The 15669-nt window shown below is 35.6% G+C and overlaps 1 protein-coding gene across 1 annotated transcript; it reads right to left on the reverse strand.

Annotated features, from left to right (window-relative positions):
- Positions 1 to 1041: 1041 nt before the first annotated feature.
- Positions 1042 to 6548, reverse strand: LOC143616867 (endoplasmin homolog). Its single transcript, XM_077089571.1, has 14 exons — positions 6407 to 6548; positions 4586 to 4706; positions 4315 to 4468; positions 4140 to 4220; positions 3937 to 4048; positions 3713 to 3839; positions 3380 to 3636; positions 3105 to 3298; positions 2807 to 3022; positions 2541 to 2706; positions 2323 to 2464; positions 2089 to 2239; positions 1602 to 2006; positions 1042 to 1427 (listed from the first exon to the last, which is right to left on the reverse strand). The coding sequence occupies exons 1-14, from the start codon at positions 6471 to 6473 to the stop codon at positions 1167 to 1169; spliced, it is 2454 nt and encodes an 817-aa protein (XP_076945686.1). The 5' UTR covers positions 6474 to 6548; the 3' UTR covers positions 1042 to 1166.
- Positions 6549 to 15669: the final 9121 nt, after the last annotated feature.

The raw sequence follows: 15669 nt of genomic DNA on the forward strand, positions 1-15669 counted from the left end.
GGATCGGGATGCTTGCCACGACAACAAAATGGTACAAAGAATTTCAGGATGTTCAGTGTGGAAACCCTGATCATGAGGAAAATGTGTAGAAAAAAGGAGAAGATTTTGGTGAAGAGGAATTGGGAGAGCCTAAAATTATCATTCTTCACACATGTTGTAAGTAATCGAAAGACGAAGTTGCGTTACAGGTAGAGCTAGGGACGAAATATATTGAAGAAAGTTTGAATACAATGTTCGCATATTAAAAACTAGCTTTTGAACCCGTGTATTACACGGGATTTGTCAAATAATAAAAATAAAAAGATTCATTATTTGAATGAAATGAACAAAATTAAAGAATATATAGTACAAACAATAAGAAGTCTAGAATCTCAATTTTACAAAATCGATTTTATATATATTTGCATAAATTGTTTTGACCAATTACCCGTGGATAACTATGATGAATGAGATGAAAGATTAGAAAATTAGAATGAAAATTGTAACTCATTTCTCAGAATTGTTTTGTCCCATGACCTATGGATTGTTAGAATAAATAAGATGAGAAATTAGATAAAAATGAAATTATAACTCATTTACCAAAATTATCTTGACCCATGACCCATGAATTGTTAGGTAGAATTAAATGAGAGATTAGAAAATTGGAAAGGAAATTATAACTCATTTGTTAATATGGTTTTGCTCTATAACCCATGGATAAGTCAAATGAATGAGAAGAGAGATTATGCCAAGAATAAATGTAAGATTGCCACATCATCTTCATTATTTTCTTTTATTAGTATAGTTGGATCTGCTTTTACAATCAAGCTAAAATAATTTTTGGAAAAGAACCCCCATCATTTTAGAGGGATAAACAAAGTAACCAACTTTTATTTAAAAATTTTCTCTTAAGTTTTAGGTTTAAAAGATGTGTAGTTGTCCTTAAGTGGGCATAAAGTAAGCTCATCTCAGATCTTTCAACATACTAAGAACAAGAGAGGTATCGAAACAGTACAACAGGCAATCTAATAACTAAGATGGAAAATTACCCAAACACACAACTCCTGCTAACAATGTATTAGTACATTTTCCAAGCCAATGGCAAAACAGTACACAAATTCATATCATCTTCCGACAATAAAACCTTGTTTAAACAAACCTAACGAGTCAACTCGCTAATAAAAAACCTACAACTCATCCTTACTATCCTCATCTTCTTCTGTGGGTGTAGAATCGGTTTCTTCCTTCTGGCTGCTTGTGTTCTCAGCCTCGGGGGCTTCTTCAACTTCATCTTCCTCCTCAACAGCTGCATCGGGGTTAATGCTCAAACTTGCTTTCACAGAATCGTATATACGCGATGCAAAGTCCTTAGGGTCGGGTAAATTGAATCCACTCTCCATCAATGCTGTTTGGTACATAAGTTGGGCGGTTGTCTTTACACTTGCATCCTGAAATATATACATCAGTTATTAAGTTAAAAAGCAAAAATCATTTCAGTCCTTAACACAAAGGAAACACGAACATGTTCTTTAATTGGTGTAGCTTAAAAGTTAAAACGGATAAACACAAATATGTTGGTTTTTTATGATATTAAAACTATGATAACCGGTACGGTTGTTTACCTCGGGATTCTTCACGACTCGCTCACGGAGCTCTTTAATAATCGGATGTCTCGCATTGATCTCGAGCACCCGTTTACCACGCATATACGCTTGTTTATTAGCATCGGATAGAGTTTGAGATTGCATGATTCTTTCCATATTAGCACTCCATCCATACTTGGAGGTTACCACCACACAAGGGGTGTCGGCTAAACGGTTGCTAATCTTAACATCGTCAACGTTCTCACTGGCAAGGGTTTCCTTCCACCATTTGGTTAGTTCCTTGAAAGATTCCTTAAGTTCTTTGTCTTTAGAATCTTTTCCTAGCTTCAAACCCTCCTTTGATACATTTTGGAACTTCTTGTCTTCGTAATCCATCAAGTATTGCATCAAGTACTCATCCACAGGATCAGTGAAAAATATCACCTACAATAGCAATTTATTTAAGATATGTAATTTGCATATATGTAAATATAATTTGATTATATGATAGAATAAAATGTCATACCTCAAGATTTTTCTTTTTTAGTCTCTCGAGGAAGGGGGATTTCTCAAGCTGTTCTTTGTTGGTTCCGGTGATGTAAAAGATATCCTTTTGACCGGATTTCATTCTCGAGATGTATTGATCAAGTGATGTTAGTTTGCCATCTGATGTTGTGCTGCAATATTAATTAAAAAAAGGATCAGATATCATGAATGTATGTAACCATGAAATTAAAATAGAAAAATGAAAAATCCATACGTCTCGAATCTAAGAAGTTTAGCCAAACGGTTCCTGTTTGCTGCATCCTCAATGATTCCAAGTTTAACCGACTTGCCAAATTCATTCCAGAACTTAGCATACTGGCCTCTCTTCTCATCGTTCTCCTTTGATTCTTCCACCTCTGCAACACAAAGCATAAATATTCAAAATCAAGAAAAAAAACATATTTAATGTAAGAAAATTAAGCTTCGGCTTACCTTTCTTTTCTTTGTCATGAATTTCATCAGGGTCCTCTTCAGCAAGCTTGCGGATCATGTCAAGTGCTTTCCTGATAAGCTTCTTTTTTATTGTCTTCAAGCTGCCGTGTTGTTGAAGCATTTCTCGTGATACGTTAAGTGGTAACGTGTCAGAATCAACAAGACCCTGATGTGATAAACAATAAACAGTTGTTAGTGAGCATGTATTAAAACCAGTAACTAACTAATAATAAACTGCTTAGATAAAATGGACAGAAACGCATTACCAGCAAGAACGACAAATACTTAGGCAAAAGCTCATCAAATTCATCTGAAATGAACACTCTTCTAACATAGAGTTTAAGGTTTGATTTGTTGGAATTGTAGTAACTTTCATATAAATCAGCAGGAGCCTTTGGTGGCACGAATAGAACCGCCTTGAACTCAACATCACCTTCAGCATTGAAGTGACTCCATGCCATCGGTTTCTCATCACCAAAATCCTGAAATACAGAGAAACAAGTCAGCAAAAATATAACATGAACATGAAAATTGAAATAATGGGATTTAGAATTTTCATTTCACCTTAGCAAGAGAGTGATAGAACTTTGTGTATTCTTCCTCTGTCACTTCCTTTGGGCTTCTCAACCATATAGCTTTAACATCATTCAAACGCTCCCATTCATAAGTTTTTTCTTTCACAGTTTTGGTTTTCGGTTTTTCTTCATCTTCTTCTTTGTCTTCATCATCTTCCTTCTCCTCACCTTCAGTTGATTCAGCTGCTTATATTGATTAAAAAAGTTAGATAAGATGGAAGTTATAAGTGCAACATAGCAAGTTCTACAAAGTTTCAAGCTTACGCTTTTCTTCCTCATCACCGGACTCGTCATCGTCAGCAGGGACTTCAACATCAACTTCTTTGGTGGCCCAGATGTAAATTGGGAAGTTAATAAATTCAGAATACTTTTTAACCAATTCCTTCAACTTTGACTCTTCAAGATACTCTCCTGCTTCTTCTCTAAGGTGCAATCTTATTTCAGTACCACGGCCAAGTGGCTCGTTGTATGTATCTTCAGAAATTGCAAAAGCCCCATCAGCCTTTGACTCCCAAACATACCTAAAAAGGTTATTAGTTAGTAAATTTACGTAAATTTATAATGGACTCATGCAGAAATAAAGCAATGAAAACATACTGTTTGTCATCGTTGTGTTTGCTGATTACTTCCACATAGTCAGCAACAAGATATACAGAGTAAAATCCAACACCAAACTGACCAATGAGGTTAAGATCCCCACCTGTCTGCATCTTCTCCACAAAAGCTAAATACAAGAAAAGAAAGATTGTTAATTACACTGTTTAACTAACAAAAATAGTAATGTTCTTTTTGTCTACTCTTTGCTTTAAAGAAAATAACACCTGAAGTTCCAGACTTGGCAATTGTTCCCAAATTCTTGATCAAATCCTCCTTTGTCATACCAACACCTCTATCCCGAATAGAAAGAATCTTATTTTCTTTGTCTAACTTAATCTGAATATCATCAAATTACAAACCAAAATTAGATTAGATTTGAAAACTCATTAACAATAATTAAACTGCATAGAGTCAGTTATATACAAACCTGGATCTCAAGCTTGGTGTCATCACCTTCACCGAGTACCTCCTTATCAGTTAGAGAAAGGAATCTGATTTTGTCCAAAGCCTGAAAGTTTTAATATGCAACGAAATGAGTAAGAATGATGCATAATCACACTTAATCGGGATCCATTTTATTAAAAAATTAAGTGAAAACTTACATCAGATGCATTGGAAATCAATTCCCTCAAGAAAATGTCCTTGTTGCTGTAAAGAGAGTTGATAAGAATGTCCATAAGCCGAGATACTTCAGCCTGGAACTCAAACTTCTCAGCATTGCTGCGAAGATTCTTCCTGGACATCGACTCAGCTTCCCTGTATCATGAAAACACCTCTTAAAACTATTTAAATGAAATAAAATAACTTATAATCAAAAGACAACGAATTATTTCAGGCATATCAAAACCTAAGTAAGAAACAGGTATAACAAACCTCTTGGCAACATCAGAATCAGTGGATAAACCATGTGGAACAGCACCAAGCTTTTCTTCAACCTTTGGTGGATCCACTAATTCATCTGAATCAGCCTCTGCGTTGGCGTGCAACTTTCGACCTATAAAGCATAACCAAGACACATTATCAGACCACATTCAGTAGCTAAGTTAAAAAAAACAAATCATGAAGTTAAACTCATCATCTTCCTCTTCACCTATCCCAAACATTCAAAAAAATGCAAGGAAATCGATTACCTAAATTGCGCTTATTCTAGAACTTTAAGCTAAATTGTGTTTTTTTTTCTATAGCTTGAAGCTAAACTGTGTTTTTTTTCTATAGCTTGAAGCTAAACCATAGTTATCAAATGCGATAAGCGCTCAAAAGTGTTGAGGCTGGGCCTAGCGTCCAGGCAATAAGCGCAAAAAAAGCGCCCGATTTAAAAAAAAAAGCGCGCATTAAAAAAACAAATTTTTTAACTAAAATAGAACATCTTAATAAGAAAACATACATTCATTCTTGAAATAGTTCATAGAACAACCAAAATCCAAAACATGAAGTACGTCTTAATAATTAGAAAAACCTAATCATTAACACATATGTCATAATATCCAGTAATTCAACAACTCAAAAAGCATTCATTTTAACTGTCAAGAACAACAATTAGATCCATTAACACATTTATCATAATATCCAGATTTCCAAAAATTAAAAAACTAAAACCTAATTACAAATTCTGAATATTTTAATCATTTAGTAACTGAAGTCAAATGATATTCAAATGATATTTAATACGCATGGGAAATTTGGGAAAAGATTGAGGTGCTTTAATAGTGGATTTATAGGTACTCCTAGAGAATAGGAAAATGTTGTTTAAATGATATTTAACATGCATGGGAAGTTGGGATAATATTAATGGCGCTTTAAATATCTGAGTCATGCAAGTCGCATTTAATGCGCCTGGCGCTTTAAATGCGCTTAAGCGCAAAAGGCGCTCGATTTTAACAACTATGAGCTAAACAGTGTTTTTTTCTGTAGTTTGAAGCTAAACTGTGGTATTTTTCTATAATTTGAAGCTAAATTGTGTTTTTTCAATAATCTAAAGCTAACTTATGTTTTTTTCCTATAGCTTGAAGCTAAACTGTGTTTTTTTCTATTATTTGAAGCTAAATTGTGTTTTTTCACTATAATATGAAGCTAAATAATAGTTTATTTTCTATAACTTATAAGCTAAATTGGGTTTTTTCTATAACTTGAAGCTAAAATGTGTTTTTTTCGATAATGCAAAGCTAAATTATGTTTTTTTTCCTATAGCTTGAAGCTAAACTGTGTTTTTTTTTCTATTATTTGAATCTAAACAGTGTTTTTCACTATAACTTGAAGCTAAATTATAGTTTATTTTCTATAACTTGAAAGTAAATTGAGTTTTTCGCCTATAACCTGCAGCTAACTTGAGTTATTTAACTTATTTTATACCAATAATATGAAACTAAACTGTGCTTTGTTTTATCTCTAATTGAAGCTTAGCTATAAAATAACATCTTATAGACAATACTACCCCTAACATAGTTATAATAAAACCTATATAGCAGCAGAGATCCATTATCCATAACTTCACTATATAAGTATAAGAATTTATGCATTAATTTCTAACACAAATAGCATCCATTAAGCTACAGCATAGACCTAATTAATTAACAATCAAACAAACACAGATCATGAAACTCTAAGCAGAACACATCAATCAATCACCAATAATAATTAATAAAATTATACTAATTAAACTGAAACAAATTGAACGGTAAAACCCTAGGTCCGTACCGTGATCCGGAAGAAGAAAGAGAAGACATATCAGAAACAAAACGGACGGAAGAGTCCACTTCCTCATTGCGATCTGCACTCACTAATAATATTATTATTATTATTGCGACGATATTTGGTTTAGAGATGAAATCTGGTGAGTGTGTTTATATAGTGGGAAGTAAGTGAAGAGAGTGAGAGAAGAGAAGCCACGAAGAATGGACGGTCAGATTGGGGTTATAGGTGCCAGCGTGGAAGATCTAGTGGTTGATTGTGGTGGGGAGTGTTACGTGGCGGTGTGTGATTGGTGGAGAATGTGTCATGCTACGTGGAGGGGTTTCTGTAAAGTCTACGTTGGGGAAGACTTGACCGACTTGTGAGTGGGTTTTGGGCTTTGTGGGTCTAATTATTTCCCAAAGAAATATCATTATTTAAAGATATATAATAGTTACAAAATAGTTTTTTAGAACGACGATATATTACGGTATGACTGAGTAGTCGTAGATCGGTTTATAGCCAACTTCGGCTTGGAAACTCAAGAGAATTTCTTTCGAAAGGGCATAACCCATGGTTTCCAGATCATCCTCGTGTCCTCAGGGGAACTTTCTCATCTAATGTCACTTGACACTAGTTGCGCCGTCACAAGAGTCGAAACCTTCTGGCGTAATGCAAGCAGGATAAAACCCCCCGTACTGGCTCGGATTTGAACCGGTGATCTTCCGAAGAAAACTTAATTTTTATCGTCATTGCCACGCTCAACTATGCTAGCCCAGAAAGTTTAATTACAAAATAGTTGGTGTACTCAGAAAAATTTCATGGTCCTTTTTTCTTGTTTAAATCGCCAGTTAGTCTCTTGTTTAACTATTTATTTCAACGTTAATATATTCATTATTTGTAATCTATAAAGCAATATCATGTCCGTGATTCATTTTCATTAGAGAATTCTGCATTTTGTCTTCCTGGTATATGGACTAATTCGACAGGTTCAAAACTGAAAAAGATTTTGCGAATTATGGACCACAGTGAAATTTCGGCGGGTCAATCTGACTCCTTGCCGTCAGTTCGAACCCCCGACCCCCGGTTTAACAACAAACAACACCAACCAGTTGAACTGAACTAACATTTAATAAAACTACACAATATGTAATATATATTAAGCACCTGAAATAGTTTCTTGTATATACAGAATGTGCTGTATATGTATGCTGTATATGTATGCTGTACGTATGCCGTATATATATGTTGTATATATATATTCTGTATATATATGTTGTATATATATATATATATGTTGTATATAATATTTGCATTATTTCTAGGATCGGGTTTTTTTAAAAAGTATTTTTAAACGGACAATTTTTTCTAAAAAAACAAAACGAGTCCGAATACGACGAAACGGGTCGTTTTTTTAGTAAACTTTTCGTTCAAAAACGACGAAGCGGCTAGTTTTTTAGTAAACTTTTCACTAAAAAACGACGAAACGAGTCGTTTTTAAACAAATTTTTAGTTCAAAAACGACGAAACTGGTCGTTTTTTAACAAACTTTTGGTTCAAAAACGACGAAACGGGTCGTTTTTTAGTAAACTTTTCACTAAAAAACGACGAAACGGCTCGTTTTTTAACAAACTTTTCGTTTAAAAACGACGAAACGGGTCGTTTTTTAACAAACTTTTGGTTAAAAAACGACGAAACGGGTCGTTTTTTAGTAAACTTTTCACTAAAAAACGACGAAACGGCTCGTTTTTTAGTAAACTTTTCACTAAAAACGACGAAACGGGTCGTTTTTAAACAAACTTTTGGTTCAAAAACGACGAAACAAGTCATTTTTTAACAAACTTTTGGTTCAAAAACGACGAAATGGGTCGTTTTTTAGTAACTTTTCACTAAAAAACGACGAAACGGCTCGTTTTTTAGTAAACTTTTCACTAAAAAACGACGAAACGGGTCGTTTTTAAACAAACTTTTGGTTCAAAAACGACGAAACGGGTCGTTTTTTAACAAACTTTTGGTTCAAAAACGACGAAACGGGTCGTTTTTTAGTAAACTTTTCACTAAAAAACGACGAAACGGCTTGTTTTTTAACAAACTTTTCGTTTAAAAACGACGAAACGGGTCGTTTTTTAACAAACTTTTGGTTAAAAAAACGACGAAACGGGTCGTTTTTTAGTAAACTTTTCACTAAAAAACGACGAAACGGGTCGTTTTAAACAAACTTTTGGTTCCAAAACGACGAAACGTGTCGTTTTCTAACAAACTTTTGGTTCAAAAACGACGAAACGGCTCGTTTTTTAGTAAACTTTTCATTCAAAAACGACGAAACGGGTCGTTTTTAAACAAACTTTTGGTTCAAAAACGACGAAACGGGTCGTTTTTTAACAAACTTTTCGTTCAAAAACAACGAAACGGGTCATTTTTTAACAAACTTTTCGTTCAAAAACGACGAAACGGGTCGTTTTTTTGTAAACTTTTCGTTCAAAAACGACGAAACGGGTCATTTTTTAGTAAACTTTTTACAAAAAAACGACGAAACGGCTCGTTTTTTAACAAACTTTTCGTTTAAAAACGACGAAACGGGTCGTTTTTTAACAAACTTTTGGTTCAAAAACGACGAAACGGCTCGTTTTTTAGTAAACTTTCACTAAAAAACGACAAAACGGGTCGTTTTTAAACAAACTTTTGGTTCAAAAACGACGAAACGGGTCGTTTTTTAACAAACTTTTGGTTCAAAAACGACGAAACGGGTCGTTTTTTAGTAAACTTTTCACTAAAAAACGACGAAACGGGTCGTTTTTAAACAAACTTTTGGTTCAAAAACGACGAAACGGGTCGTTTTTTAACAAACTTTTCGTTCAAAAACGACAAAACGGGTCGTTTTTTAGTAAACTTTTCCTTCAAAAACGACGAAACGGCTCGTTTTTTAGTAAACTTTTCACTAAAAAACGATGAAACGGCTCGTTTTTAACAAACTTTTCGTTCAAAAACGACGAAACGGCTCGTTTGTTAGTAAACTTTTTACTAAAAAACGACAAAGCGGCTCGTTTTTTTATTGTAATTTTAGCTCAAAAACGACGAAACGGATTGTTTTCTAGTAAACTATACGCCCGAAAACACCGAACCGACTCGTTTTTTAGTTATCCCCAAACCCGAGCCCGAACACACAATGAACACAACCATTCTTTTATATATATTATACAATACATAAACACATACACAAAACATAAACACAATACATACACACACATATTAAAACACCCGAATTATAATTTTCGGGATTTTACGCGCCGACCTCGACCCCGAACACCCCGAACACTACGGTAGGAGAAGTGGGTCGACATTCCACTTTCTACGGAACGCCAACTGGACTTGATCGGCGACATTAACAACGCGGACGGAAATTCGACGAATCCGAAACCGGATTCGGAGACTCCTTGTAAGTGGGACTCCGATTAAACATGTGAACCGAATAATGAACACGAAAACCATTGTACGGCGGTGGATGGCGGCGTCGGATATGGATGGGGATGGCGGCTCAGCGTCGGATGTGGATGGGGATGGCGGCTCGGCGTCGTTGGTGGCGGCGTGGGTCGGTGTTGATGATGGAGATGGAGATTGCGATGGCGTCGGTGATGGTGATAGAGATGGCGTCGGAGATAGCGTCGGTGATGGTGTTGGTGATGGGTGAGGGTGTCGTGTATAAATAAAGATAGTGGGGAAATTGTGGAGATTGAGTTGGGTAAGAAACGAAGGAAGGAAAGAGGGAGGAAGGAGGGTGGAGAAGGGGGAAGAGTATGGAGGAAGGAGGAAGAAAATAATACCCGGTGGTCAGACTGTCATTTTTCCTGGCAAGCTGGTTTTTCAAGCTTTTAAAAAATATAACTAACAGAGGGGCACATATGTGACCGACCAAAATTATATTTGTAAAAAGTCTAAAATACCCTTCAAACCAACGGACTTTAACGAAAATATTTAACGGAAGGAGCCAGATTGACCCGCCCAAATATCACAATGGTCCAAAGTTCGCAAAACCTTTTTCAGTGTTTAACCTGTCGAATTGGTCCATATACCAGGGAGACAAAATGCAGATTTCTCTTTTCATTAAGTTGGATATGGAAAATGAGAATAGACTTTGTTAAGGTGCTACGAGAATACTTCGGTGGAGTCTGGGTATCGTGGCATGTGCTTCGACGACTTTTAGACTACGCTCATTCACAACCAAACTCAACCTAACTTTTTATTAAAAAATTAATTTCCCACTCTTCCACATACATAACAAAACCAAACCCAACTTTTCACTCTCATTCACAACCCGATCAAACCAAATTTTTAATGAATAAATATAAATTATTATTATTTTGAAAATCTTTAAAAATAATTTTTTTCATTTCTCTTGTGTCGATCAATGAGCTATTGCGCACTCTTTCAATGGTGGTTGCTTCTAGCAAACCTCCTGGCTGTCTCTGCACCCCTACCTCCTTTGTCACTGAGCGGTCACTTAGGGGCCTTAGCTGGTGATCCGGGCTATTTCCCTCTCGACGATGAAGGTTATCCCCCATCGTCTCACCGGCCGACCTTGACCCCTGTTATTTTAAGGTCATATCTAATATTCTGAGTTAATATGTCTTTTCAGAGCTATTGCCCAATCAAAAAAATATTTTTGTCATAGGCTATGTTCCTGGTAAGAAATATAGTAAAATTACCTTTTATATTCAAAATTAATTATTCACTTTAAATAGAAAATAATAAATTAAATAATATCTCAACGTTATACTCTACAGAAAAAAAAAAAGAAATCATGAATTTTGATATTTTTATTATATTTTGTTTTTAATCCTACAGGATTGAAGTTTTTAAATAATGGGGTAATGAAAATAATAATTGTATAATTATCAGCTAGAATTAAAGTGGCAAGTTTATTCAGGCGTGAAGTGAATTATTTGGTTGCGGGGTAAATTAATTGTTTTGTGATGTCATACCAATCCAACCAACCAAAGGTTGCTCCACCGAACAAGTCGGGCCATATAAATGACTTTTGAATTTCTTTTTGATCAAAAATAGCTGACCGACCAGAAAAGATTTCTATAACAAGATTTCTCTAACAAGAACAACCTTAGACTACTCCACATACCCAATTACCATAGGATACTCCCATCAAAGGAGTGATAGTCGCTCGGTCGGCAATGATTCTTCAAAAAGAAAATCAAAAATCAGTTAATTGGGTCGATTAAGTGGGTTCATCGACTGAATGTCGGTTGTCAAAAAATTTGAATGGCATTCAGAATCTTTAACGATTAAATTAAATATTAAATATACTGTTACATGTGAACTTTGATTGGTTTAATGTTGTATATTTTATACAAAACTTATCAAATGAAGAAAATATACTGCTACATGTTCAACCTTTTTTTCAATTTATTTCACCATATGTAATTTTGTCCTTGTTGAATATATATTTATATTGATAAAATAAAACTTATCATCAAAAGCATCTAATCTTATGATTCATAAAAATATATCAACGCCCGTAAAAAAAGAAAGAATTTTAATTCTCAGTTCTCTATTTTAATATAATTTTAAAAGAATACTAAAGGTTTTAAACTTTTTAAATTTAAAATAAAAGTTTTACTAGTTTATAAATGAAACAAATTAAATTTAAACTTTATATTATATGATCTAGCTCCTGAAATATATAACATTCTTAATCCTTTTTTTAGTCGTATTCTCACCTAGAATAAAAAAAGATTCTTCGCCCTGCTCCTACTCCTTTAGGATAGGTCGTCGTCGGTCCTTTTTTGCACTAAAAACTAGTCAGAGCAACTAACTATCTGCATACAAAATTTACAGAATATATATATATATGTTTCGGTCAAAAATTAGCAAAACAACTTTTGATCAAATTAGTGCGTGAGGTTGAGTGCTTGATGATAAATAGATTGAACACAACGATGTGATTACGAGGGAAAAAATCCTTGATTATGATAATCTTACTTCGGTCAAAAATTAACAACGTAATCTTTGGTCGAATTGCTTCGGTCAAAGATTAAGAACGTCATCTTTGGTCGGATTGGTACGTGATTATGATAATCTCTGGCAAAAAAAACCCCGGACGGTGAAAACTATCACCGTCAACTTTATTAACGCCAAAAAAGGTGATTTCAAGTGGTGGAGCTGATAAGTGATCGTAAACTATATGTTACAATGTATGCTAGTAGCTAGGTAAGTGAAGGTGCGTGTTCTAATGATATTATCAGCTCGTTTATATAAGAAAAGAGTACAACAGATATTCTGAGAAATCCGGAAACCCTAGACTAGTTCTTCCATGATCCATTAGTTGCCCACGTTCGACTTTGACGAAGTTCAAATAATATTCGTTATAATTCACGTTCTTATAATCACATTTACCACGTGTTCTTATCTGCAAAACAAACAAGAATAATATAGGACAATTGAATTAGTCAAAGTACCTTCCTCATAATAGCATCTTAAGTCGATATCCTTAAATTAGGCTCAATTCCGAGGATAAAAATCCGCACCCAACAATTGCCCCCAATTTTTACCGCGCGACAGCTGTAAAAATTTTGAATTTTAAAATCAATTATATATATGCGATTTGAAAGGACGTGCACGTGGATCAAGGAGACTCTATAACCGTTTCTTTAGGTTATAATCAAACCATTTCCAATTTCCTAAATCATAACACTCTTCCCACCGGTTCACAATCAGGTCAGTTTCCCTTTCTTGTCTTCTTAATTTCTTGAAATTTTTCTTCCGATTCGAACAATAATGAGGAAGAGAACCCCTCGAGTGCCCAATCCTTTCTCCTTCGCAACCTCGGATGATTTCGTTGACCAGGCTCTCATTCCGGCCACCGATGAAGACCAGTGTCTTTTTAGAAATCTCAACATTAGATTTCTGAAAGAATCAGGCCTATTACCTGCCGAAGCCATTATCAGACCGTATGACTCTAAAGTCAAGGCTAACTTCTCCTCTAAAAGCTGGGTTTGCTTCTTCCATTACCCCTTTTCAATCGGTCTCTCGTATCCATTCTCTCCGCTTATCAAGGAGTTCTTTGACGTCACCCGGGTTGTCGTACTCCCAAGTCATGCGAATGGTGTGGAGGGTTTTGGCCACAGTAGATCGATTAAATAAAACTCACGGCTTATCCATAGGTGTGCCCGAGATAGCCGCAACCTATAACCTTCATACTCACGGGTCTTTCCACTATTGTCTTCAATCTAAATCCAGTCGTCTTTATATGATTCCCAAGGTGTCCAGTACGACCCCGATTGGAAGAAAAAATTCTTTTTCCTCCGCCGAGACTCTATTCCTAATGGGATGAACCTGCCTGTTAAATGGGTTCATAAGGGTAGGAAATCTTTAGGATAGAATTTCTTTTTGCAAATGATTTGTCTTAATACGGTTTCCTTTTTGGCAGTTGTATTTGAGGATTTGATAAAGTCTAGGAAGGATACGAATAGAAGGCTTAAGGCGTTGTTTAAGGTTCCAGCAGAGGATAGGGAGTTTTGGTTAGAAGAAGAAACATGAGAAACAAGTGTGACCGCTGAGAAACCCGCTGAAAGCATGTCTTCTGGTAAGTATTTTGGGTATTTTATGATTTTCTCGGGATTTTGCCTTCTTGAAAATAACTTGATAAATCATTGTATAGAGATACCGAAGCCAAAGTCCTTTAGCTTAGTCGATCTGGACGATCTCATTGAGGATAGGACAATGGTAAAACAAGAGCATTCCAATACGCTTTCTCCGTCAGTAAGAGTTCCGACGACTCGTCAGAAAAGCGCTGCACAGAAGAAGAGGAAAGCCACTACTTCGGCTGAGACCGAGCCATTCGCCGATATGAGCACTACCGATGCTGTAGAGAAGCTGCAAGCTCTTGCCAACTTTCTCGGAACAGTAAGTACCTTTGTTTATCCTGAAAATAGTAATCTGCAGAAAAACTCATGTTAATTTGGGGATAACAGAAAACTGAATGTTACCGTCAGATATCCCAAGATGCTGAATTGTCTAAGAGAGAGGCTGAGGCCAAGGTTGCTGATCTCTTACATGCTGTTGATACAAAGGATAAGCTGCTCAAAAAGAAGGACAAAGAGATTTTGGATCTCAAAGCCTCATTTGAGTTGGAGAAGATTGAGTTCTTTGAGGAGACCAAAAAGTGTGCAGCCGCCAGTATCCTGGAGTCGATGATCAAGATGTCAGAGGAAGCGCAAGCGAAATGTCACATGATGGATTCCTGGAACTCTGTGGCTTGGAAGAAGAAACTGAAGATGCTGAGGGGGGGGGGGAAGGTTGAAGAAGATGAGGTGGCAGGTACTTCTGAGGTGATCTAGGAGGTTGGTGTTAGTGAAGGGATGAAGGAGACCAAGGCTGGTGAGGTGACGGAGTCGGAGAAGAAGAAGGGTGATAATGTTGAAGGTGACAAGGTTTGAACCTGGTTTCCAGGTTGTTTTTATGTGCTTTTGATGGTTGTTTGAACAATTTTTATTTTGGTTATGTAAGGATAATGTAGTATGCTTAGGATAATGGTTTGGGTGGAGGGATCCTGGTTCAGGACGAAGCCCAAACCGTCTTTTATTTCCTGCTTTAGAACAATAGGATAGTTCAGGTGGATGGGCTCCGTTTCGAGTGAAACCCGAATTATCTTTTTCCTGCATTATAATATTAGTACAACTTTTTATGACTTATATTATTATTTTTTCACTTTTTCCGTTCTTTAGAGAAAAATTTAAGTTTGTTAGAAATGAAATTTTTTTTAGTAATAGCTTAACTTTTATTCAATAAACCAATACCAAGTCATAAACTTTATCTTGTAAATAATACGAAAGATAGAATATTCACAAATAGTAAATCATACCAGAAGTGTATATCAATCAACCTGGATAATGTCTAGACCATTTTATTTTTGCAATAAGACCATTGTTTAGGATGCTCCTCTAATCCTGGGGATATAACGATGAAATTGTAATATCAGCATTATCCTGAAAATAATTTTAGAAATTCTGGCGACAAGGCCTAAACAATCTGGCGACAAGGCAATAAACTGGCGACAAGGCCCTTAGAAGAGGTGAAAACCCCTTAAACCTTAGGAATAAACTGGCGACAAGGCCCTTTAGAAGAGATGAAAATCCCTTAAACCTTAGGAATAAACTGGCGGCAATGCCCTTTAGAAGAGATGAAAATCCCTTAAACCTTAGAGATGAACTGGCGACAAGGCCCTTTAGAAGAGATGAAAATCCTTTAAACCTTAGAAATGGTACGTCTACCATAAACTT

This window comes from Bidens hawaiensis, unplaced genomic scaffold (genome assembly GCF_021521415.1).
Source record: "Bidens hawaiensis isolate Kalapana, Puna unplaced genomic scaffold, B.hawaiensis_p1.1 tig00050078_1, whole genome shotgun sequence".
Taxonomy (NCBI): Eukaryota; Viridiplantae; Streptophyta; class Magnoliopsida; order Asterales; family Asteraceae; genus Bidens; species Bidens hawaiensis.